General features: G+C 41.4%; 1 protein-coding gene across 1 annotated transcript in view; it reads right to left on the bottom strand.

Annotated features, from left to right (window-relative positions):
- Positions 1–751: 751 nt before the first annotated feature.
- Hibadh (3-hydroxyisobutyrate dehydrogenase) overlaps positions 752–25,697 on the bottom strand; it is a 109,752-nt gene continuing 84,806 nt past the window's right edge. Inside the window, exons 5-8 of the mRNA XM_028864140.2 lie at positions 13,187–13,320; positions 11,665–11,741; positions 3,482–3,638; positions 752–1,619 (exon numbers count right to left, since the gene is read on the bottom strand). Of these exons, the coding sequence (XP_028719973.1) occupies positions 1,461–1,619; positions 3,482–3,638; positions 11,665–11,741; positions 13,187–13,320 (527 nt within the window). The 3' untranslated portion in view covers positions 752–1,460. The remainder of the gene's footprint in view (positions 1,620–3,481; positions 3,639–11,664; positions 11,742–13,186; positions 13,321–25,697) is intronic.

Below are 25,697 nucleotides of genomic sequence, written 5' to 3' on the forward strand. Positions count from 1 at the left end.
TAAATACCGGGGTGGTTTGTTACCCAGTGAAAGCCCGTGTCCTGCCATAGCTTCACAGCCCTCTCCCTCTCGACTTCACTTAGAACCTTACAGCCTTCCTGTGTTCCTCACGGACTGCCCACCTCAGGGCAATGTACTGTTTCCTATCGTAGGTTATCTTTCCTCAAACGCTCATGGGGCCTGCTCCCTGACTGTTGTTTTTTATCTGTAATTATCAGTATATCATCCGAGAACTCACACTAACAAACCCCTCTGACCCTCCCTCTCCCACCCTTCTTCTTAGTTCTCGAGATCTGACACATCCATCACCCTTCATCACACCTGCTCCCAACAAGATGCTAGATCTGTAAGGGCAAGAACGCGGTCTCCTTTATTACTATGTTTTTAGCACTTTCAATAAGGTCTGGACTTTTTTTTTTTTTTTTTTTTTTTTTACTATCAGGAAAATAGCAAATGCAGTGGTATTCCCACTAACTTGGTGTCTAGGTCTATCACTATCATGTTTCTTGAGGCTAAGGCAGGAAAACGAGGACTGTACTCCACACTGAGGCAAGTTACATTTGATGCTGAATTCCGTATAACTTACCACCTAGAAACCTTCAAGCACACAGTCATCAAGTCTTCAGAAGGGCGGCTGGAGGCTGGCCTGACAACGGCCCAAGCTCTGTGCCCTTTGACCTCCCTCCTTCATTCTTTCCCCTTCTTCCATTAACATATAAAAAATAGTTAGAAACAAAAAGCTCCAAGAAAATGTTATCAGCATAGAAATTTATTTAAATTCAAAATAATATGACTATAGTTAGAATAATGTAATATTTATCTAAAGGAAATATCATCATTGGCTCTGAAACAGTCTAAAGATGTAATTGTTCTGGAGTCAAAAATATGTAGTAAGAATATGCAGGAAGTGGGAATACAGAAACAAGCGGATTGAGTGTGGAAAGCTGTAACAGGAGAGGCACACTAAGACACTGGAACAATCCAAACAGGAAGACACTGTCAAAAAGCTGTCTTACCCGTCAATCCCGGACAGGAAGTCAGCAACTCGGAATGAAGGAATAACCCCACTTGGTTAACCGGACAAATTTCCCTCTCATTTGTCTTTGTAACTGATTTCTTTCCTTTTTACCATGGGTTCCATCTTGTTGACAAAACATTTGGTTTTATTTGCAAAGTGGAGTAAATAAATATCCTCATCAGAGTGTTCAATTTTGTTGAAGGTGCTCAAGGATCAGACTTTTTAAAAAGGTCAACTGAGCTAGTTAGCAGAAACCATCAGGTACGTTTGCTAAACATATGAAAGCAGCATCATTTAAAACTGGGTGAGAAATTCCAGGGATTACTGTAATGTAGACAATCAAAAGCAGACAGACGACCTTTGATTAAACCCATCAGAGGGTGAGCTAGGAGAAGGCTCAGGACAGAGCCTGATTCCCAAGGGTCCATGTCCAGAGGGCGCATCAGAAGGTCTCTTCCTCCCGCAGATACTGGAACACAGACGAGAAGTCTTTCTTTGAGTAGCCTTTGGCACACATCATCCTGTATATCTGGTGGGCCAGGCTTCCTAGAAGAATTGGGGTCTTGGTGTTGGTGGCAGAGTCTTGAGCCAATCCCAGATCCTAAATCAAACAGGCAGGAGGAAGCATGCTGAGATTTGTGGGAAGATGCATTTTGGAACTGGGCTGTCTACTGCTAAGGGGAGGAGGGAGAAGGAAGAAGAGAATCTGAAAAAAATAAAATTCTTACGTGTATTAAGTGTGTGAGTGTGTGTATGTTTTCTCTCTTTTGATGCAGAGGATCAAACCAAGTACTTCATCCAGTAGTAGGCAAGCATGCTACCACTGAGCCACACTCCCAGGCGGTATTATTTTACTAAGTGCTTTCACAGAGCTGGGAAAGTGCTACAAAGAGAAATCTTGATTTCTGAAGGTCAGCACGCCTGTCCCCCAGGAAACCTGTTTATTTTGTTTTTAGATAAAAATACTGTGTATGCAGGATTACATAAGGATGTTTTGTTCAAGCCAGGTGTGTTGGCACACACCTTTAATCCCACTATTCAGTAGGCAGAGGCAGGTGGATCTCTGAGTTTGAGGCCGGCCTGGGTTACAGAGTGAGTTTAAGACAACTAGGGCTACACAGAGAAACCCTGTCTCAAAAAAACCGAGATAGAGATAGAGATAGAGGGAGGGAAGTTTTCCAATCTACGGAAGTCTGTATGATTGCTATAAGAGTGTCTTCTAACATGAAGGGGACACATGAAAACAGTTTCAAATGTACTCTACACACCGGTACAGAGTGGTGAATATGACGACGCTGCATCCTACACAGACTCAGTTTACTGAAGAAAGACACTCAAGAGGGACTAGTATTATTTGGGAGCAACAGTACCAGTATGGAGGTCAGGAGGCATAGTCCAAGGTCCTGGTAGAGCCTTCTAGAACAAACAGATGGTGGAGCACAGAGCTGAAAGACAGGTGTTAGCGGGGTGAAACACTGGGGGCTGGGGAACAGCAGCAGGGGAGACCAGGCCTGACAGAGCAGTCAGGGGGAAGGCTGGGAATGAGGAGAAGGAGCGGTGAGTTCAGCACGGCTAACGCGGAGGGGAGCAGAGCAGGGAAGGAAGCAAGGGCAAACCGTCAAGGCCTTGTTAGACACGCTGCAGAGAGACGTTAACCTACAGCAGCTGAAGCTATTAACGGCGGTCCCAGAAGTGACACACGGGGGCTTTACATTCTAGCTACTCTCATTATCGCGAGGGAAGTGATATGGAGAAGATCGGGAGGGTCAGTGCGGGAGGCTGGGGGGGTGTGCAGAGGAGGCACTGCCAGGGATCTGAATGAATCCAAGACCTGCTCAGGGATGGAGTGGACAAACGTCCCGGGGCATTCGGGAGAGCAGGACAAGTACAGCATGTGGGTGAATGTGTCAGTCCATTCGTAATGGGGTGGAGGTGGTGAGCGCCATGAGAGAGCGGACAGATGGGTCCGCTGAAGTATTTTCTACAGTTGAGACGACGAATGAAACCAAGGCAGTGAGCTGCCTTTTAAATGACTAACTTACACACAAATCCCTCCGTACACTCAAAGCAGGAAGACCTACTGGAAACCCATGTATACTTTAACACAAGTGCATTAACAGCCAGGAAATCCCACTACTCCCATTCTAAGGAGTTGGTAAGTTAATGCAAGCTTATGATGAAAAACAAAATTTTACTAGCTTGTATTATAAGCAAACCCAAGCCCCAGAGAAAAATCTCAGCCCATCCTTGCCCAGAAATAAAATGAACAAAGTAAGGATTTTTTTTTTTTTATCAAAGTCATATTTACACTAATTTTTAGTGGGGAACTGACTCACTGTGATAACAATTTGCCTTCTAGGACAGGTGCATGCTTTGCTGAAAGGTGTGTGTGTGTGTGATGGTGGGGATTAGAGAACTAAATGTTTCTTCTTTCCTCCCAGTTAATCTCGGCATTTACCATACCTTAGCCATGAGTGTTGTCCCAAAGCCACCTTGGTAGTTATTAGACGAGGGGACTCCGTCCATCACCCCAGGCACGGGATTGTAAGTATCACTGGACCAGCATCGTCCCGAGCTCATGTTCAGAATCTTAGCCAACAATTTTGGGTCAAGCCCTGACCTGTCAAAGGTCAAAGAAAAACATTAAATACCAGAATGTACAAGTCACGCATGACTTATAACAAGTGAGGGCATTCCACCTTTTTGTTCATCACTATAAATTGAAAGTCCACACAGAACTAGGAGGCAAGAGAGTCGCTGCAAGTGTGAGCCGGCTTGGGATACACACACAGAGAGGGTCAGACCAACCTGGGCTACAGAGTAGCAGCCAACCTCAAAAATCCAAAATAAAGGCCAGGAGTGGAGATGCACGCCTTTAATACCAGCACTCTGGAGGGAGAACAGGCAGATCTCTGTGAGTTCAAGGCTAGCCTGGTCTACACGATGGCCAGGGTTACATGGAGAAACCCTCTTTTAACTCCCTACCAAACAAAACAAAACAGAACCCCACCCCCCCAAAAAACCCAACAACAAAACACCATCCATAAAATCAAAGCCAAGTGAGGAATCCAATCTTCAATTGTATATTAAGAGCTGCTGATTAAAGCTGAGCAGTGGGGCACACACCTTTAATCCCAGCACTCAGGAGGTAGAGGTAGGCAGATCTCTGTAGTTTGAGGCCAGCCTGGTCCACAGAGCGAGTTACAGGGCAGCCAGGGCAACATAGAGAAACCCTGCTTTAAAAAAGCAAAACAAAGCAAAACCCCTGAAAACAGCAATAACAAAAAGAGTTGCTGATTAACAAGGTCATTCCAGAGAAAACCTGCACTGTCTACTATAAAGAGAAGAAAATGCATAACCTCATCACAGTGTGCGTGGCTTCTCACACTCAAGGGTTCACTTATGAACTTTAAATCAATCTGATAATCTAAATTCTACACTCACATAGAAACGATCTATTTCAGAAAGAAATATTGGCAACTCTGGAAAGTCATGAGTCTGGGTGGAAAGCACTTATATGTATGTTTATTCCTTTGGTTTTTATGAGAGTAAGTGCAAGAGATGAACGATGAGCTGTGAAATGTGCTTAGGAGAAGTTATCATTACAAAAGACAGTATTTCCTGCGGCACACTTTCCCTTATTTATTAAGCCTTCATTAGATAATCTTGCTTATGAAGCAAGTCTGCCCAGAGTGGTGGCATATGCTATCTATTCAGAGACATGCGTCAGAGTTCTGGGTCACCTGCTGATAAGGTTACTGATCCTGATAAAACAAAGCTTGCTGGAGCGGAAACATCATTTGTTCTATCACTGGGCTGATGGCATAAATGGCTGCTCAATGCAACCCTAGGAACAGCTGCAATCTAAGGATCCTCACACAGTTTGGGATACCCAGCTTGTTAAATATCACTGAATCAAGTTTCAAATAAAACTCCATACTCAGCCATTTATTGGTTTCTTTCATGCAAAGGACCATTATAACACCACTGTCATAAAAGCTTTCTACTTTGTCTTAAAATCAATCTCTTCTAGGAAAAAAAAGATTGAAAAGAAACACTTAGATAAATGTTAAACAAACTGCACCTCAGCATGCTTAAATTGATCACTGTGTAGTCTGTTCACTGCAAAATCTGAATACCGAAACAGCAAGACATTTTTGTGATGCTAAAGCCGGAAAGAGAGCTGACAGCCCAGGATCACATGGAACCAGTGCAACACAACAGGATGCAACCAGGGTTCTGAGGGGTGGGAATAAACAGCACCCTACATGCCACCAGGCTGAGTTTGTATGCGGCCCATGTTAGGATGATGGGTCTTTTATTAAGGATTCTATCCAACATAAAGAGTCCATCTAAATCAGCTATCAGCTTCTGTCCAATAATGAAGAGAGGCACAATAGTTTCAGTCTTTTAAAAATATGAGTCTGGCCGGGCGGTGGTGGCACACGCCTTTAATCCCAGCACTCGGGAGGCAGAGGCAGGCGGATCTCTGTGAGTTCGAGGCCAGCCTGGTCTACAAAGCGAGTTCCAGGAAAGGTGCAAAGCAGAGACACCGTGTCTCGAAAAACCAAAAAAGAAAAAAAAAAAAAATATGAGTCTGGCAGAGCCCAATCTCAGCAAGTGGGAGGCAGAAGCAGGAAGATCAGGAGTTCAAGGCCAGCCTGGGCTACATTACATAGCAAGTCCCAGGCCAACTTCAGCTACATTAGTCAGACACTGAAAAAGCCCAAGGGGAAGGAAAAGACCCAAGTCTGCTGTGTGTGTAGTTACAACAGACACTTTCTTTCCAGTGCAAATAAAATCAAGCTATCATCAGGAGGACAGTGAGACATGGTGTGAAAAGACAAAGACAGCATTCTTAAGGAATAACTGAAGAGAAAAAGCACAGATTAGCCATCAGCTAACTGCTGTAACTACCAATGTATGCTCTAGGCAAAACAGACATCCATAAGGACAGACATTCCCAAAGACATCCAGCATTTTAGGGCCATCCTACTGTCTTAGAGTTCAAGATGCCATCACATCTAAAGCAGCGGATTTACTCCTCTCTTTAGAGCTTTCTAGGTTATGCTGGCCAGTACTTCACAAGGCTCTTGACTGCAAAGGAGGGTTCATACTCTGCAGCATTTGCTCAAATGGCGAGTTAGGCCTAATTCCCTGACTTCGGAACACCCCCTGCTTTCCCTGAATGGAACAACCAGGGAAAACCCTGGCACTGGCTAACGGAAACCTGCTTTGGCAAACATGCCACTATCTAGAGGTGTCTAACGGGTACATGCACACACAGAAAATCAGGAGGGCGCTGTTCTCCGCTCACTTCCAAACCTGATGCTGCCTGCCCTGCAGACTCCCTTCAGGAGCCTCCTGCTCCCTCCCTGCCCCCACTCTGCCGCAAAGTGTATCATTAAAAAGAGCAAGTGAGGAGTGTTTTGCATTTCCTCTTTCTGAGGCTTCTTCAGCTGGCACATACAGAACTGACAGTTAGAATTAGACAGGATATTAAAATCAGTTACTGAAGTCCTCTGTCTTCCACTGTGCCCAAGGCTTGTAATGGTCTGAAACCAGCTAGAATACACAGTAATTGTCATTCAGAGAGTCTACCCTAGAACGTCATGCTTCACTGGAGAAGACTGAGTTTCCATTTGAAATCAACAAATTAATCCAAGACAGGTATCTGAAAGGGCAAGTTTAATAGGAAGCAGCTACTGGGCTCTCAACCATGATAAAATGTTATTGCTGCTTCCCTGTAAATTGGCTGGGAACATATGATACTTCTGCATAAGAGCCCCATCGCTGCTCAGGAGATATACAGCTCAAGCCATCAAAAGGATGACAGTCTGTCAGTCCCCATAATAACTTGCCACTGGAGGTGGTTCAAGAGTGTGTGCATGCATGCTCGTGGCTTTACAATTGCTGGGATGTTCTCTGATACAAACAGAATGAATTCATTGCTCTGACTGCATATATAATGCAACTCAAATAAACGTCACTATGTCAAACCTGCTCACCTCTAAAACACAAGAACGGTAAACGAACTTTTGGGAGAAGTAAAAAACGATGCATCATAAACTGTTAAAAAAAATGAAAAATTATAACAACGCTTTGCCTTCACCATGGCCAAAATTTTAGGGACCAAAAGTTTGTTCATTTTCTACCTTTCAAGTATCTACACTGGTATTTGTTAAGAACAACAACTGAGTGTTGGTGTAACAGAAACAGATCTGGAAAGAACACATCTAAAGCCATGTCTATTTTAATCAGTCACCCACTGATTCACTCGCACATACTCACACATACTGCCACGTGTCAGTTCCAGGCAAGAGCCAATGAGACAACAAAGAAAGCCAGCACAGTCTGTGTCTGCCTACCGGTGCAGGTGAGAGGAGAGCCACACCCAGAGGCCATGCAGCCACAGCCCATCCTCTCCCTCAACTTCTCCCTCCTCTCCTCTTTATTTAGTCCGTCTTCACTCTGAATGCCTGCTATGTTCTTACAAGCTGGCCATGCACACATCTATTATGGAGCTTACATTCTAGATGGAAAAACAGGCAATAGAATACACACACACACACACACACACACACACACACAGAGAGAGAGAGAGAGAGAGACAGAGACAGAGACAGAGACAGCTAGTGAGAAAGGTTATGATGGAAAACTGTCCAAAATAAGAGTCAAATCCTAACCTCAGATATCATTAAGTACTATGTGCTAAGAACTACTTTTAAAAGGCTACAAGAATTAATCAGCCATCTCAATAACCCAGTGGGGGTTGGTACCATTATCATTTTATAAATGAGAAAAGCAGACATCTGTGTATAGCTGGATGCAACTTAGACAGATTAGACAGCCTGAGGCTCACTGTGTGACGGTGGGTAGTAGTGACATGACAGTCAACCGGCCAAGGTGTGGCATTTCACCAGTTAAGAAATCCTATCAACATTTTGATTATCAACCTCCATTTTTTCTGTTGGGTAGGGTATAAAAATAAAAGTTTTGTCAGGCAGCGGCAACACACGCCTTTAATCCCAGCACTTAGGAGGCAGAAGCAGGTGGATCTGAGTTCGAGGCCAGCCTGGTCTACAGAGTGAGTTCCAGGACAGCCAGGGCTACACAGAGAAACCCTTGTCTTGAAAGCCAAAAAAATAAATAAATAAAAGTTTTAATCCTCACAAAAGGGCAAACTGAGGCGCAATAATCAAGAAACTGGAAGCATGCCTGCAGGAAAAGCTCTCCGGGAAGAGTTTAAACTGCAGCAGAAGCAACAGAGTTACAGCCTCTGTAGGTCAAGACAACATGCTGCGGCTGCAGGAGGGAGTGGGCCCCACTGACCATGCAAGTCACTTGTTACCCACCAGTGTTTCTTAAGAATCAGTTCCCAATGGAGCAGAATGAAGAATCAAACAACAGAATGCACTTTAACAATGTTGCTTGAGTGTGATCACAGAAACACAACCTCTCTCATGCAAGCAGGGAGCTTTCAAGGCTACAGGACAACTTCGGAGTCCTAACTAGGAATCCAATTAGGAGGGAAAAGATCTAATAAACAGGAATCTCAAAGTATATTATGTACCAATATTTTTTGCACTTTATTTTTTTTTAACATTTTAAATTTTCACTAACATCCATAAAGGCTCACTGTAAAAGAGCAAAGGGTCAAGATGGTTTTTAAACTGTATGGTTTTATTCTTCTATTAAAGAGAAAACCATATCCCAGAAAACACTAAAACACTGACTTATGAGAATGAAATTAATCAGAAATGATCACGTCACTGGAACAGGCGACTCAATTTGTAAATGTTGACATTAATACTCTAGAAAATTCTACTTGCAAGTGAGCAGAATATAAATGCAGTTGGACCACTTTGATGCTGCACTACGCTGTGGGAATTTACTACTTGGGAATTTATGCTTGCTGATGCCAATTTTCTCTTTCACCTTGCAAAGTGCAATAAATCGTGGCCGCTCTCTATACTCTATCAGAGAGCAGTCCTGTCATTTCAAACCACGTCTGTAAACCACAGAGACAAGAGCAGAAGCTCTCCTCCTGGGCTGTCAGAGCACTAAGGCAATGCGGGGACCTCAAGTTAGGAAAACAACCTAGTACAATCTGAAACACTGAAAGTTACAAGTTATCTTAACAGTCAAGTAAAACAAACAAGTTTCTGCCTTGTTTATGGACTTCTTATGCACATTTTACTTATATTTATAGGTCTCTCTCCATATAACACACACACACACACACACACACACACACACACACACACATTTGTACATATTTAGAGTTTTAGGAAAACTAATCCTTTAAAAGTTTTGTATTTTTCAGCTTCTGGAGTGCTAGGTTCTATTACACCCTGGAATCACAGAAAAGCCTCCTATTTTCAAACATTATTTTACCATACTGGGTCATGGCCAAAATAAGATAAACTATTTTCTGCTATTAATTTCCCTATGTGGATTTACGCCACTTTCAATATTTTCCTTGGGAACCAACCTAGTGCAGTAGCCAACGGCTTTCACTTCATTATACATTTTGTTCAGGTGATGGCCCTATTGTTCTTTATTAGCGGCCATCGGTGGATTTACACAAGCACTTACCCTAGATGGAAGTTCCACTTTAATGTTTTCAATTCCATTTGTGTGTGTGTGTGTGTGTGTGTGTGTGTGTGTGTGTGTGTGTGTGTGCACTCACATGCCATGGCATGGGTATCATCAGAGGCCAACTTGCAGGAGTCGGTGCTCACCTCCCCCCATGTGGGTCCCGGGGATCAAACTGTCAGGCCTGGCAGCAGGTGCTCTTACTTTTACCTGTTACAGCATCTTTCTGTCCTCAATGCTTCATTTGTTTCATTTGTTCGTTTGCTTGTTGGTTTACTTATTTAGAGACAAGGTCTCACCACGGAACTCTGCTGGCCTGGAACTCACTATGTAGAGCAGGCTGGCCTCAAACACACAGAGAGATCTGCCTGCCTCTGCCTCCCAAGGTCTGGGATTAAATAAAGGCATGTGCCACCACATCTAACCCAAAGCTTTGCTTCAGAAGAGCAAATAATTATCTACTCAGAGTTTTGACAGAGAAGTATTCGAGAAACGCCAGAAGACACACTGTTGTGCCTAAGGAGCATCCTGAGCCAGTGATGCTCTGGCAGGAGGGAAAAACAAACTCGTGAGGAAGGGGCATGTCAGGAATCTAGGACGTGAACCTAGGCTCAGCCACGCTTTTGCTTTCATGGTTTATTTCCAGAAAAATAAGAATAAATCATACATATAAATATATATGGATATTAGTTCTGTTGTTAGCAACAATTAACTTTATATGCAATTCAAGCTCCAGAAAGTTTTGTTTTCCTCTTCCATGAAACTGATCTAGAGAACAGATGTGAAAATAAATATGCTAGGAACAAGTTTTTCAGTATGACAAGGGGCCCACAGCCTGAAACTGGCCACAGCACAGATATGAAGTTCTGAAGGGTTCCCACGCACAACGGTTTTATTAAGGCTTTGTACAGACATGCTTTACCATCTTATAGACATGGTTCTAAAATGTAAATGGTATGGGATATTGATAAACCAATTAGCGCTGATGCAAAGCAAATTCCTCTTTTATCTCAATTACAACATGACAACTTAATAGGTCAAGATAGTTTAACATCTGAGACGGGCAATTCAATAAAACAACAGCATCTTGATATGGTAATTAAGAGGAAATGTGAATCCATTACCATGGTTTAAAAAATATCTCAAGCACTTTGGCTCTTTGTATTGCTTTTATCAAAAGCTGGGGTCCAAGCTGCTCCTCTGCTTCGTGCTGCATCTATCTGACAAAGCAGCCCAGAGATATGAGAAAAGCTGTGAATAAAGGAGTCTGCACACATTAAGCAGTTCTCCAAAATTAAAAAAGTGTATCTATTATATTCATGAAATACAGAACATTAAAAATATTAATTAGTTGATTAATCATACATAGCATTCCTAATCCAAAGGATTAAAGGCTAAAATTAAGGCATTAACCTTTAGCATTCTAGAGAATTATCATTGAAAAGAAAAATAGAATTTCTTACTCAATTTAAGTAAACAATTAGTGAACACTGTATTTTAAAGATATATCCTAACATAGAGTAACCAATCAATTTAAAATGAAAGCTGTGTACATGAATCGGACCTTTAGGAACATAAGCCTGGTTATCCTGACAACAGACCACCAAGAACCCTGCTAGTGTGGATTCTGAGAAGTACATTTAAAACAGGTATATAAAACTAGTTACACAGCATAATACTTGAATTCACTACACATTAAAAACATGTTTCATTCAAATTTGTCCTAACATTGCCAAAATATGTTTGAATTTTATAGTTTTTGCATTTCAGTATAATAGAAGATATGGGACTTCCATATAAAAAGCATAATATAACTTCAGTGGATAGTGCAATATATTTTACGGCTGTGGCAAAGAGTGTTGATATTCCCGAGGGTCCTATTGCTTGTCCAATAAGCAAAGTCTATTAAAATTCAATAATAAAGCACTTTCAGCGTGCTCCTGAACTAACTCATTTCTCTCTCATGAACATCATTCTTTTAACATCAAAAATCAAATAGGGAAGACAATGAAGAGTGTTAGAATACGAAAATGTTCTCTTCCACAAACCTGATTCCAAGATTCATAGCTTCAGCGGTTCCAATCATGCTTATAGCCAACAGCATGTTGTTGCAGATCTTTGCAGCCTGAAAATAAAGTGAATAGTAAGGAGCTTTACTGTAAGTTATAATTTACAAGACTTTTCTTTACCTGATTCCTAGGGTTCTCTCTTGGAAAAAAACATACATCCAATAGTGGATTCTCTCTAGTGGGTAAGGGAATGCAGTTCAGTACATCTCCCTCTGAGCCTAACACCTGTCCTCAGCAGACCTGGAGTCTCTTCCACTGGTTAAAACAAAGGGCACTCCTACTGTGGCCTCGACACTAAGGAGGACTGGTTCCTGTGGCACACTGTTCTCACAGGACAATGGGAATGCTATGTGTTACAAAAGGGAACAGATGAGCAAACCAGAACAATAAAGGGTAAGGTCCGTGGGGAGGAGACAGGACGGGCAGGAAGAATGGAGTCCATGTGTGCATGTACAGGGCAGGACAAATGATTCAACTTCAGAGTTCAGTACTAGTTATCTCATCACTAAAAATAGGGTCTCGCCGGACGGTGGTGGTGGTGGTGGTAGTGGTGGTGGTGGTGGTGGTGGTGGTGGTGGTGGTGGTGGTGGTGGTGCACGCCTTTAATCCCAGCACTCGGGAGGCAGAGGCAGGCGGATCTCTGTGAGTTCGAGGCCATCCTGGGCTACCAAGTGAGCTCCAGGAAAGGCGCAAAGCTACACAGAGAAACCCTGTCTCGGGAAAACAAAACAAAACAAAACAAAAAACAGGGTCTCGGAGGAGGTGGAACAGAAGTCATCTCTCTGAAGGTCAGGACAGGATGTAAACAGACAAGAAAACAGAAGGACATCAGGGTAAATGGTAAATACATAAGAGGATTAGACACACAGAAGCATGGGATTTTAAGAACATTACGCATACATACATTTTAGGGAACATGGAGAACTTTGATAGTTTAGACTGTCAAGTAGGATAGAAAGTTAGAACATGACATGGTAGAAAATAGAGATCTACTGGCCCTCTGAGCAGCAAACTAGTTATGAGATAATGGAAGTCTATACCCAGGTAATATGTGGAATGAGCAAGATGATCAAAATGGTAAAACTCAGTACAGATTAGAGAACGGTTAGAGAACAGATTAGAGAATTTAAGTTCAAAAAATTCCTAACAGGAAAGTCTTGAGCTTTAGTGACTGGGCAAAGCATTACAAGAAGAATGGAATATGAGCATGTGTTAGGAGCAAGACAGGAGCAGTCAGTTCAATTCAGAGTTCAGTACTATCAGTCATCTCATACTTCTAAAGGAGATGCTTTACTTTTCAAAGGTTGAAGGGCACAGGTTACTTCTTTCTCGTTGGACTGACATCTGCCCAAGCCTACAACAATGATGAAAAACCAACTCATTCCAATTTAACTTAAATCTAAGCAGGGAAGCCACAGCATGAATCAAGGGAAAAAGGGGCAAGAATGTGGTCAGAAAGAACCTTCTCCATTGAGTCACACCAATCACTCGACAACATTACCTGCCCAGTCCCAACAGCTCCACAGTACATCACATTGGAGCCCATGCACCCCAGCAACTCTTTGGCAGCAGCAAACTCATCTTCAACTCCTCCCACCATAAACGTCAGGTTTCCAGACCGGGCAGCTCCTACACCTGAGTCATTGGGGGGAAAGAGAGGGAAGCAAAACTGCTCAGATAAAATAACAAAATGAGAGAAAAACCTAAAAACCAAAGGGATTTATTCAATCCTTGCCTCAAAAATGTATTTCTGCCATCCATGTGGAAGACTCTCCAAATCTCCACAGGAGTGCTCCAGTAACCAAGCATCATGCAGGTTAATCATAAACCCACAGACACACACAGCCATATACACTTCGAGTTTCCTGGGGCCCCAACTGGAACCACAGCATGCAGAGGAGCCTGCTCTAAAGACCGTGCTTGAGGTCTGGGGCTCCCGAGCTCCTTCTCCAGCCCCCACCTACTGAGGAGATCTGGAGCCCTGGCTCTTGGAAGGGAGAAAGAAGCGCTTGCTCATTTAGATGACTCTCCCAGGCACTTCAGGGGTCACCTGAGCTTCCTCATCTTTCTCTCCCTCCTGCCACATCTTTGAGGCAACTCATTCCTAGTGACACGAGCACAAACAGGAAATAAACTTTAGCATGCTCTGGCTACTTCTTAGCTTTTAACAAGCTTGATGAATTAACTGTCTCTGGTTGAAAGGATCAGTGAAACAACTTCTAATTTAGGCTTGTCTTCATAGAGGGAGAAGGGCCACTTTACTACAACTTTTTTATAAACTATGAAATAAAATTTGAAAATTAATGCTTTTAACAATTTTCAAGTTAGATTTTCTTCTTAAAAATAGTAAATATGTGAATATATTTTTATTATTATTATTTTTATTATTATTACTATATTAGGGCAACTTCTGTTTTTGTAATTACTTTACTTGCAACTACAGATGGGAAACCACAACTGCAGCACCATTAGACCTGGGCATTGGAACAGAATCTCCAAGTGATGGCCTGCTTTTCAATTTAACTCACTCAATGCAACAATTTCTAAACATTTAAATTAAATTATACAGATATGTATGTGTATATATATACACATATACCATATACATACATACACATATCCCCAAAGGGTTTCTCTGTGTAGCCCTGGCTGTCCTGGATCTCACTCTGTAGACCAGGCTAGTCTCAAACTCAAGAGATCTGCCTGCCTCTGCCTCCCAAGTGCTGGGATTAAAGGAGTGTACCACTACTGCCTGGCTTAAATTGTCAGTATTTTTCTATTGTCAATCAAGTAGCTTTCTTTTTCCTGGTTCATATCATTTTTAAACATTTACTAAAAGCAAAAGTCAGTGTGATGTAAGCCAAACAATCTCGGGAGTGCATTCCCTATATATGGAAACCTTCAATGCTCACAGGAAGTTAAGTTACACCGTTTCATAATAGCATTAGAAACACTTTGGAAAGGATTGTGTACAAAAACCTAATTATTTTAACAATAATGACATTTGAGTGGCTATCATTTTGCTGGTTTCTAATTTATTTCACCAAGATGGTAAACCATCAATGTTTTTACAATTATTTTCCTCACTTTATCCATTCTTATTCAAAACACATAACTACTCTGTCTCCTAATCCTGTTGATCTAACCTGGAGAAATTAAGTAGACAATTTAAGTCAAAGCTTACAAATAAATCCAGTGCTGTCCATCATAGGTCAGTAGCTCTGTATCTAGATTACAGACTGCTAAATAGCTTCAGAGAGTCACTTATTGAAGAAAAATTAATGCTGACAATGGTTTTCAGTTGGTTAATCTTTTGACAGGTGCACTTTCTCACTTGTTCAAACACATATTTCAAAAGAAGAAATAAGTTACTTAAGCAAGAAAAACTCACAAGAAAGAATCGTTCACCCTTGATTCAGAAGTCCACGGCAGTCTCACTCTTTCAGTGTGATGGTGTGTTTATTTCTGACTTTATGCCAACGTAGCCTGATTAAACTGAGCAATTCCTGGGATCAAATCCTATCATCCCATACACATTCCTTTAACGCTATCAAGCCTACTCCCAAAGCAGGGGCAGAACTAACCCTAAGCTATCCTAAAAGAAATGAGACCACTGCAGATGAAAAGGACTTCTGAAAAGCTGGAACTCAAAAGCTTCCCAAGACCTCTTACAGACTTCAGAAGACACTGCAGAGGATTTTATGTCTATTGATAAGAAGCAATAAATGGTCTTGCTATGCCATTTTAATTTTTAATATTCTAAAATAGGACAACACAGAACTAATGCATGCTCAGGTAGCTACTGGGAGAAATATTCATAGGTTGACCATTCTTTCTGCTTTGTTTAGACAGGGTTTCTTTCTCTGTGTAGCCCTGGAGTCCTTGAACTCTATAGACCAGGATGGTCTTGAACTCAGAAATCCAACTACCTCTGCCCACCTCCATCCCCAGGGCTGGGATTAAAGGTGTGTGCTACCGCCGCCGCCACCACCACCACCACCCAGCAGCTGACCATTCTTAATTCAACAATCTAAAACCTGTATGTTCCTTTTAAAATCCAACCCCTTTTGAGCACCAATATGAAACCACAGCAAAAAAAATTGAGCGTCTATCCTTAAGTAATAGGATGTGGTCAAAATGCAGGCAATCTAAAAATTCTATGTAAAATTACCTTCAGCATATGAGTAAAAAGTACACATAAAACAGAAACGAATTCTGTGTTTACATTTTGGTTTCAACCCCAAGATATTTCCTTACATACACTCAAATATTACAACATCCAAGAAAGTCCTAAATCTGAAACACTGGCCCCTACCACTTCTGATAGTAAGCCTGTATTTTAGTTTATATTTTAATAATAGTATGCATAAATCCAAACACACTGTTTTAGTTGTATTATAATATTTACCATAGTTTATTAAAACCTTTGATTTTCTTTATCCGATTTTCTACAAGGTCAGCATGGGGTCTTGCTTATGTCAGTATTCCTATTATGTAGCACACTACATGATATATTCAACAGACGACTGTTTGGAAAATAAATCAATAAGCATGGCTGAAAGGATAAAGGCTCTAGAGATGTAATAACTGGTTTTAAGAGTGATACCTGCTGGCTGTGTGATTATAAAGAAATAACTCCGAGCCAGTGAATAAAATGGGAAAGGCATTAATACTTCTTTAGAGAGTAGCCGGCATACCATTTAATAGAAGGGTTTTATAAGTTGAGTTTGTGAAGTAGGCATTTTCCTATCTGGTTATCTAAGTCATCGTCTCTACTAGGGCAGTTTTAGCCTTGCTTGTTAACCCCATAAACAAGAGAAGCAGGCTGGCCCAGGTTAAGAAGTTCTAGAGAAGTCCATGCCTGGTTGATGCTGATCACATCACTGTAAGATGGCTGTGTTAGCACACACCTGCCATCCCAGAACTTGGGGGGCTGAGGCAGCAAGACCATGAATCCTGACCAATTTCAGCAGCATAATGAGACCCTGTCTCAAAAAAGAAAGAGTGGGGAGAGGATAAACCACTGTGAAGAACCCTTGGAAAAATCAAGGACAGCTTAGTGTATCTTTTGGAAAGAGATGAGCAATCTGCATTTGCTGGTTCATCCAACACAATCTGCCGGGGACCTAGTCAGTAGCCCGTCCTTAGCTGTGGCGTGAAAGCTAAATTACACGTATCCTTGCTTCTACGAAGTCATGCAGCTGTGACCTGGCCACTTTGTCTACAACCCTGGTCTGAGCGTGGACTACAGCAACAGCCTCCTTCCCTCCCACTCGCTCCCCTTTCTGCCCTGGTCTCCAACACCTATTCTCCACACAGGAGCCTGAGGAACCCTCCTAAAACATAATCTAGTTCATGGTTTTTCTCTACTCCCAACCATCCCAAAGCTTCCCACCATGCCTCATATGAAATCCAAAGTCAGACAAACCCTAAAGGGCCCTCTAATAAAGCCATGGCTTCCTCGCCTGTCTCATCTCAAACCCACCTTCAGTCACTTTGACCTCTGGCTATCCCTGAAACAGATCAAGCATGATCTCTCATCCCAAAGCCTTGCACTTCTTATTCTTTTCAGTTTGATACATTCTTCTCCAAACTATTCATGACTAATTTTCCAATAATTAAGAACTTGGCTCAAAATGAGCCTCTTCAGAGAAGCCAGACCACACTTCTTTATCACTTGTTAACTTTATATCACTCCCTGCCCCAGCTTGCTTCAACACCTTTATCTCTGATCTGCATTCTCCATAGGAACATTATTTCCTGGACCGCAGTGACAGCTGACTCATGAGACACATACCCACAAGCCTGGTACCAAAGAGATGTGTGGTATTGTGTTCCCCCAAATATTATGCATGCTAATAAACTTATCTGGGGTCAGAGACAGAGCAACCACAATATTAAATATAAAGGATAGGCAGTGGTAGCACACGCCTTTAATCCTAGCATTCCAGAGGCAGAGATCCACGTGTTCAAGGATACAGCCAAGCATGGTGACTCACGCCTTTAATCCCAGGGAGTGGTGGTAGAAAGCAGAAAGGTATATAAGGCATGAGGACTAGAAACTAGAAGCATTTGGCTGGTTAAGCATTTGGCTGGTTAAGCTTTCAGGCTTATAGCAGCACAGTTCAGCTGAAAGCCATTCAGATATGAGGACCCAGAGGCTTCCAGTCTGAGGAAACAAGACCAGCTGAGAAGTTGGCCAGGTGAGGTTACCTGTGGCTTGTTCTGTCTCTCTGATCTACCAGCATTGACCCCAATAACTGAACTCGGGTTTGATTTTATTAATATGAACTTTTAAGATTCATGCTACAGAGATGTCTAATAAGTAACTATTTACCCACAGAAAGAGATGCTATGTGTCCTCTAAAAAGCAAGTCATCCCCATGACAACAGTGTTGAACAGTGAGACCCGATGAGAGGTAATTAGAACATGAAGACTCCATCATGAAGGATCATGCAACTTCAAGGGCAAGGGCGTATGAAAGGACAAGTGTGACCCCTCTCACATTCAACCCTAACCTTTTACTTTGGACTTCCCAACCTTCTGAACCATAAGGAGTAAGTTTCTGTTCCTTATAAATTAACTAGTCTCTCTCTTTTTCTTGGGGTGATGGTTGCTAGGCATCAACCCCAGGACCCTGAGCATACCAGGCAAGTACTCTATCGACTGAACTACATCCCCAGCTTCCAGTCTCTCAAGTACTGCTACAGCATCCTAAGGGGACTAAGACAGGAGACAACAGGTTAGAAACACTGAGATGCAGTACTGGGTGAGATCTGCTGTCAGGGAAATACTCAATGATGCTGAGAGTTAGTTACCAAGCCTTTCACCATTCTCGTATGCCATTAAGTGCTGCCTGCTCTATCCACTTCCCATCTATGAAGACAGTCAGAAAACACAACCACGGAGACAGACGCTTCCAACCTTTGACATTCTACGACCACTTGGGGTTTTCAAATTCACATGCATCCACAGTCAAACACGTATGACACTGACACACAAAATGGAGGCACCCTGACTCTGTACAATAGTTCCGTATCAGAGAAAAGGCTGACCATGACAAAATTCAAATGACAAAAATAGTATGCTACTTATCACGTATGATGTAATACTTGAAGATATGTATACTTTGTAGAACGAACAAGTCAAACTGTCTAGCAGGCTATACTGTACACATCTTTAATCCCAGCACTTGGGAGGCAAAGGCAGGAGGATCTCTGAGTTCAAGGCCAGCCTGGTCTACAGAGTTAGTTCCAGGACAGCCAGGGCTACACAGAGAAACCCCGTCTCAAAAGTAAATAAATAAATAAAACAAACATCTTCTAGCTGATTAAGTCCAGACCCACTCTATGTACTGTCCTTTATTGCTTCTTGGCCTTTGGCTAAGAACAAGTGCAGAAAAAGGAGATTATTTTTTCTTACATCACTATACTGACTAAAGCTAACAAGCCCAAATCCTTGTGGCTGCCTTTAGAGCTTACCTAGCCATTTCGTTCAATAATATCTTTAGATATTCTCTTCCATAACCCTAGAATAAAAAGAATGAACTCATTTGTATAAACAAATGAAAATGCAAATGCCAAAATCACTCAAAATAGACACAAATACTGTTCTTAAAAGCCACAGACATCTATCATATGTCTTGGCTGTATGGAGAGAAACAGCTTTTCTTTAAAAAAAAAAAAATTATTTATTTATTTATTTTTATTTATTTGTAATAAATAAATTATTTATTTATTTGTTTGTTTGTTTTTACTTTATGTACATTGGTGTTTTTCCTGCATGTATGTCTATGTGAGAGTATTAGATCCCCTGGAACCAAAGCTATGAGCTGCCATGTGGGTGCTGGGCATTGAACCCAGGCCCTCTTGAAGAACAGTCAGTGGTCTTAACTACCATCTCTCTAGCTCCCAGGAGAGAAATATTCTTACACCTAATCAAAGTCTAAGTTATCAAGTCTTCCCTATTTTAAAAACAGAGACTTACAGTTGACATACACAAAAAACTGGCAATTGGAGACCAATCATTCAGTGGCCTTCAACCTGGTACTAAGGAACAGCTCCTATGGACCAAGGAGTATGAGATCAATTGCTGGTGATGGGAAAGCAAGGAACAAGAAAATCCACAGATGCAACAAAAACAAATGCAATCTAGAGAAGTATACATACAGACGTTCACAAGTTCAAAGAAGAAAAATACCACCAGCAAGTTATCTTTTCAGTGCTTTAACTGTGACAGGTACAAAGATTCAGTGAGTAAATATCTTTCCTGAATCAAAAATCAAGATCTGTTTTCTGGCATATTAGGAGACCATCTGAATTTTGGATTTCCAGGAAATCCAAAATGTGAGGTTCATGGGAGACACAGAACTCTATCTTTATCCTCCAGTCCCCAAGGACACACCTACATACAACTTGCACGCCTAAGGCTCAGGGACCACTGTAGAAGAGGGGCAGATGGATTCCTGGAGCCAGAGAAATGGGGAGTTTGCTGTGAGATCATGTCTCCTAGGAGTATCAGAAGCTACACCCATAAAGTCTCTCCAACATGACTGCCTAAACATGAGCTGAACAGGACAACACCAGTGGACATGCTAACATGATCAAGGGGAAGCTCAGGAGGTCTAACCCTACACAAAGAACAACAGCTAGCTGAGGAATGCTGAGAGTGGGAGAAATAGTGTTTTCCAGGGGTGAGCACACCAACCGGCTATCCAATACCAATGGTCACCATGAAAACACACATATAAGTAACATTATATACACCGAACAGGCTGTAGTTATATATTTAAGGAAATGTATGTATGCATGTATGTAAGAACAATTAATGAAAAAGGGAGCCATGAATTTGAAAGAGCAAGGTTGGGTTTTTGGGAGGGTTTGGAGAGAAAATGATACAATTATATTATAATCTCAAAAGAAAAATTTAAAGGTCTAAACCATAACTACAGAAGAGATGTGTATCAGCAGTGTGCTATATGATACCAGAATCAGATGATGGATGACAATCACCATCAAATCCTGGGTCCTTCTTTCCTTCCATTTTTTGACTGCTATTGTTAAAAAGGCAAAAAAGGAAACAAGAAATCTCAAGACAGGTAACATGGTGTCTCATATTCCAAATGCACTTGCAAATCTGGTTCAAGGAGATAAAGCAATCATGAACTAAGCCCTCACAAACTCTGCTTGTTCTCCAACCACACAAAGCCCCTCAAGAGCTTTAAGTCTGCTTATTGGAACAGTAAGTTTAGAAAGCAGAAAGCCAGGAATAAGAAGGGAAGTGTTCAGGAGCCCACTGTACAATGTGATACCTACCATTAGTAATAATGAATTGTATTTCTGCCGATTGCTGAGAGTAGATTGTAAGTGCTCTCATAACTAAAATCAATGCACAGTATAGTATTTTAGACATTTTGAATTAGCCATTCTACAATGCACACATATCCTAAAATAATACATCGTATATGATAAGTAGTATATATTTTTGACACTTAAAAGTCAACTAAAAGGTTAGGAATATGGCTCGGTAGATAAAGCGTTGCTATGCAAGCATTAGGATCAATGTTCAGATCCCCAAAACCCATCTAGAAGACAGGCAGGTGTGGCAAGCACCTGCAATCCCAGCACTCCAGAGGGAGAAGCAGGGATTTAAGGAGCAAGTTGGCTAAGCTAGCCAAATTAGAGAATGCTCCCTCTGTTAACTGAGACCCTCCCTCAATGAACAAAGTGGAGAGGCACGAGGAGCATGCCCGATACTTGAGTCCATACACATTTAAACACACACACACACACACACACACACACACACACACACACACACACACATCAAAAGGAGAAAAAAAGGAGCAACTCAGCATTAAAAAATACAAAACAAAACCCTAACATTTCACATACACACACAAAAGTTATCTTCAAAGTAAGAGCAAACTTCATTTGGGGAGGAATAAAGCAACCTCAAAAAGTGAGTTTTTCCTTGAACTGAGTTATATATTTCAAGTTCACATATTTTTCAATGCTTATTTGGTTCTTTACACAGAATATAAAAAATGATATAATGAATACAGTTTTTCCTATTTTTATGTTAAAGGATCGTTTGCTCCAACTGAACTCAGTTAACATTCAGTTTGTCCCTTCTTCTGGCTGAACTTGGCCTCACACCTGTAAATCGGTAAACATCAACATAAACTATCTCGTTTTAATAGTTATGCTGCTCGCTCTCCCAACCTTGGGGCAGCACAGGCTGCTGTCTCAGACAATGCCTTCCCAGGAACACAACCAGCGGCAGACACCATTCACTATTACCAAGCTAGCCTTGTTCCCTTGTCCCCTACCGTCTCTGAGAACTTGTATGTTGGACTCAGCAAAGGACAGACAACAGAACTCTTACTTTTGTCTTCCTTTGGTCTTAGAGTTGTAGAAAGCAGTGAACTTGTTCTTCTCTCTCCTCAAATCTTCTATCTTCCTCTTTCTTGTCAATGAATGCTAAGAATTTCTACCCCACAACAAAACTGCCTTGCGCGTACACTGGGAACCGTGGGTTTCTCTGCACGCATGCTGTTCCCTCCCTCACAGGAAACCCCTTCTGTCCCTCCTTGCCTGACCAGCTTATCTCCAAGACTGCACTCATGCCAAGCACCTCACCACTCTGGCTTTCTTTTACTATTTTTGGGGCATTCTGAGAGATGCTGGTAAAAAGCACTTGTAACTACTCAAATCCATGTTTTTCTTCTGATGGGTCTTGTTAAGACCTTTATGAGCATGTACTCTTTGAATCTTAGTAAGTTAAGTTCCACCAAGCTGTCTACAACGTATACACACTACTGAAACATGCTATAAATGATAAATACCATTTTTATTTATCAATTTTATATAAAAAAAAAAACCCACCTCAATTTTGGAGCAGTGTGATTCTCCGTATGTGGCACTGGCATTTTCACTTACTGCCATATAAACAAACTCAAGTGTGTGTGTGTGTACAGGGATATTATTATGAAGAGCTATAAATAAAAACACGTGATTCAAATTAAGAGGCCTAAGTGAAATCATCACTCAAGTCACACAGCTTGGACAAATCCCAGTTCCGTTCAATCTCAGTTTCTCTGTCTAGAAGGTGCCGTACTTACGTGGAAGCAACAAAGAATATAAAAGAAAGGTATTTTATATAGTAATACACAAATGCCATGAAGCTTAAATGCAGTACGTAAATCTACTCAACCTAAGGATGTCAAAGTCTGCCCTAAGAACACCAAAGAGGTGGAATTTGAAAATTAGCCTTACTGAAAAAAGCTGAACCAAGTGAGGGTAACCTAAAATAACCTCTCAGGAATCACAAATGAGCTCATTTCACCCACGCCTATCGGAAAGAGGCCTTCAAACCCAGAAAGGGAGAGACAGAAAGTTAAAATGTACGCTCCAGCTAGATCTGCCTTTAACACTGTAAAAGCCAAACTGCCAAGGCACTCACAGGAAAAACGCAGTAAATCACCTAATTTACTCAAAAGAACTTAAATGTTTTAACCAGTCTGCCATCAAAAGAGATCAAGAAGAGGGCCAATGGGACTTGGGCTGCAATGTGAGCTGTCTTTAAAATGCAATTGTTCTAATCATTTTCTACAGATGCAGCCTCACAAGGGGCTGCTGTCACAGGGACCATTTACGACTTGTTATGGTGTCTCTATTGTTTACCAGCGTCATTCCCTGAAAAAAGGCGACAGCTGGGACAGAAAGCTGCTACTCAACGAACAATATAATCCCGTGAAAGTAATCAACAAATTTAAGGGTGTTAATTAACTTTACACTTTATCATGTTCAATTAGTTGTCCTTTCTAGAAAAGATTGCCGTGCACAATCAGTTTAGAGCGTGCCATGTTTGATTTGTAAGTGATCACTGTTTCTGTTTCAGAGCCATGTCAGATGTTCTCCTGGGTTTTGGTGACACAGATGAATGGCTCTGCACATGTTAGGGGTGATCTGGTTTAACATAAGCCAGCATAACATAACCCCTTGTTAACACTACTTCTGGCATAATCCAAGCTGGAAACAAGAAAGCCAAAACATTCACAGCACTATTCTGGAGTCTGATAAACAAAGTTTGGTTAGCCTTTCCTGAAATAAACAAAGACAAATGCATAGCAAAATAAGCAATTTTTCATCATTATTTTTCAGAGTAAGATTTCTCTTTCAGGGGCATGTCTGGGATCATTTCCTCCCAGCAAGATCTCGAAGCTCTGCCACATTATGCACAAAGCACCGCTGCAGCCTCAGACTACACAATGCAGACAGGCTTTTCCACAGCAACTAAGTAGGAAGTGTGTTCAGTACTGGCCTATATTCAATTCTAGATTGTAATGATTAGATCCAGAAGCTGCATTCTGTAAGTGGAGAAAATCTGCAGGGAAGCACATTAATCTATGAATGCAATTTGTTATCATGCCTACCTTTAATGCACCCGCTCCTACTTACTAATAGGACAAGGAGAAGCTCGTGATAGAGCGACAATATATTCACTACTGCACTTTAATGAAAGCCACTGCAGCTATTCTGAATTGATAAATACAGCATGTATCAAAATATTTCAAAGTCAATGAAGGGGTGAACAAAACCTAAAACTGAGGTCTGGCAAGAGGTGTCCATCTTTATGAAAACAAAAGCAATGGGCATGCGCTGGTCTCTTAACAAAAATGCTATCGATGAAGGATTTTTGAAACACTGTCCTAAGTCATACCTTGCTGTTCTAGACTATTTCTTGCACAATGTACAAATTAAATAAACGCATATAAATAGCTACAGCTGGTTAGCTGGTTACAGCATTCACAAGGACAAAGCCGACTTCTTTAAAACAGAAAAGTTGTTAACACTGAAAGCTAATAATGTCCTAAGTTAAATATTAAAGAAGGAAATTATAGGCTATATCTGAAACAGCTGAAACCACAATACACAGCAGCAGAAAACATTTGTTTTCTGCAGAAGATCTGCAGGGAGAAGAGGAGCGGTCGATAGATCCTTAAATTGGAAGCAATAGCCGTTCTTCCAGCCCAAGTTGGCAGCTGCTCCATTTGCAGACCTGCTTCATTATTTACCCATAATGACCATCAAGCTGCAGTCAAAGTCAGATCACAACAACTGTCAGCAGCTCTTTTAATTAGCCTTGTTTGAATTCAGATAAATATCACAATAGCCCTGCTTATGCGGACAGAGCAACAGAATGTTCTGTGTGGAGCAAGCTTGGCTTGAGAAGGACCCTGGTGCTGTAGAAAGCCAGAGAGAAATGCAGAGTGGGTCTAACTGGTGGGGAATCAAAGCATAAAATGCTTTACCTTTATTTTGAAATCACCTAAAAAAACAATTTCCAGACATTGGCCGAGACTGAGATAGTTGCTCAATGCTGAACTGCAATGAAACTCTAGGTCCCTGAAAGGCACATATCCTGAGCCTCCAGAGAATCAGGGCAATGTCTTCGGAAACACTGAGTTTTAAAATTCTGTCTTGGAGGTACAGAATGGTAGAGCACATTCTAATACCATAAAAACGAAAACTCATCTTGTAACTATCCTATCTTTCAGCTTTAAAAACAATTTAAAAAAACAAAATAAATCTTTTATTAAGTAGCTTGTAACTTTAATGTACTTTTATTTTACCTTTTAAAAAATTTTAGGAGTTTATCCTTCTGTGATAGGAATTGGTGATTTCCTATAAATTTCATGTTTTCTTCTCATTCAGCATTAATAATCAAAGTTTAAAAGGCTAATAACCAAATTCTAGGTAATCCAATTACTGCCATATTCCACATCTGTCTGGACCCCACCCACCCCATCTTGATGCAAAAGAAACGTGACAATTACTTCCCCTCGACTTTATACAGAATGTGCTGTAGCTTTAAAGGAAGGAGAAAGCAACAGCTGACAAGTGAGGAAGAGGAAGAAGAGGAAAAACAAGCGAAGGGCAAGATGACCCAACAGCAAAGGGAGTAACAGGACCACCAGAAACTAAGGAATGCTGAGTGAATGTAGTCA

The sequence above is a fragment of the Peromyscus leucopus genome, chromosome 3, assembly GCF_004664715.2.
Source record: "Peromyscus leucopus breed LL Stock chromosome 3, UCI_PerLeu_2.1, whole genome shotgun sequence".
Classification (NCBI taxonomy): domain Eukaryota; kingdom Metazoa; phylum Chordata; class Mammalia; order Rodentia; family Cricetidae; genus Peromyscus; species Peromyscus leucopus.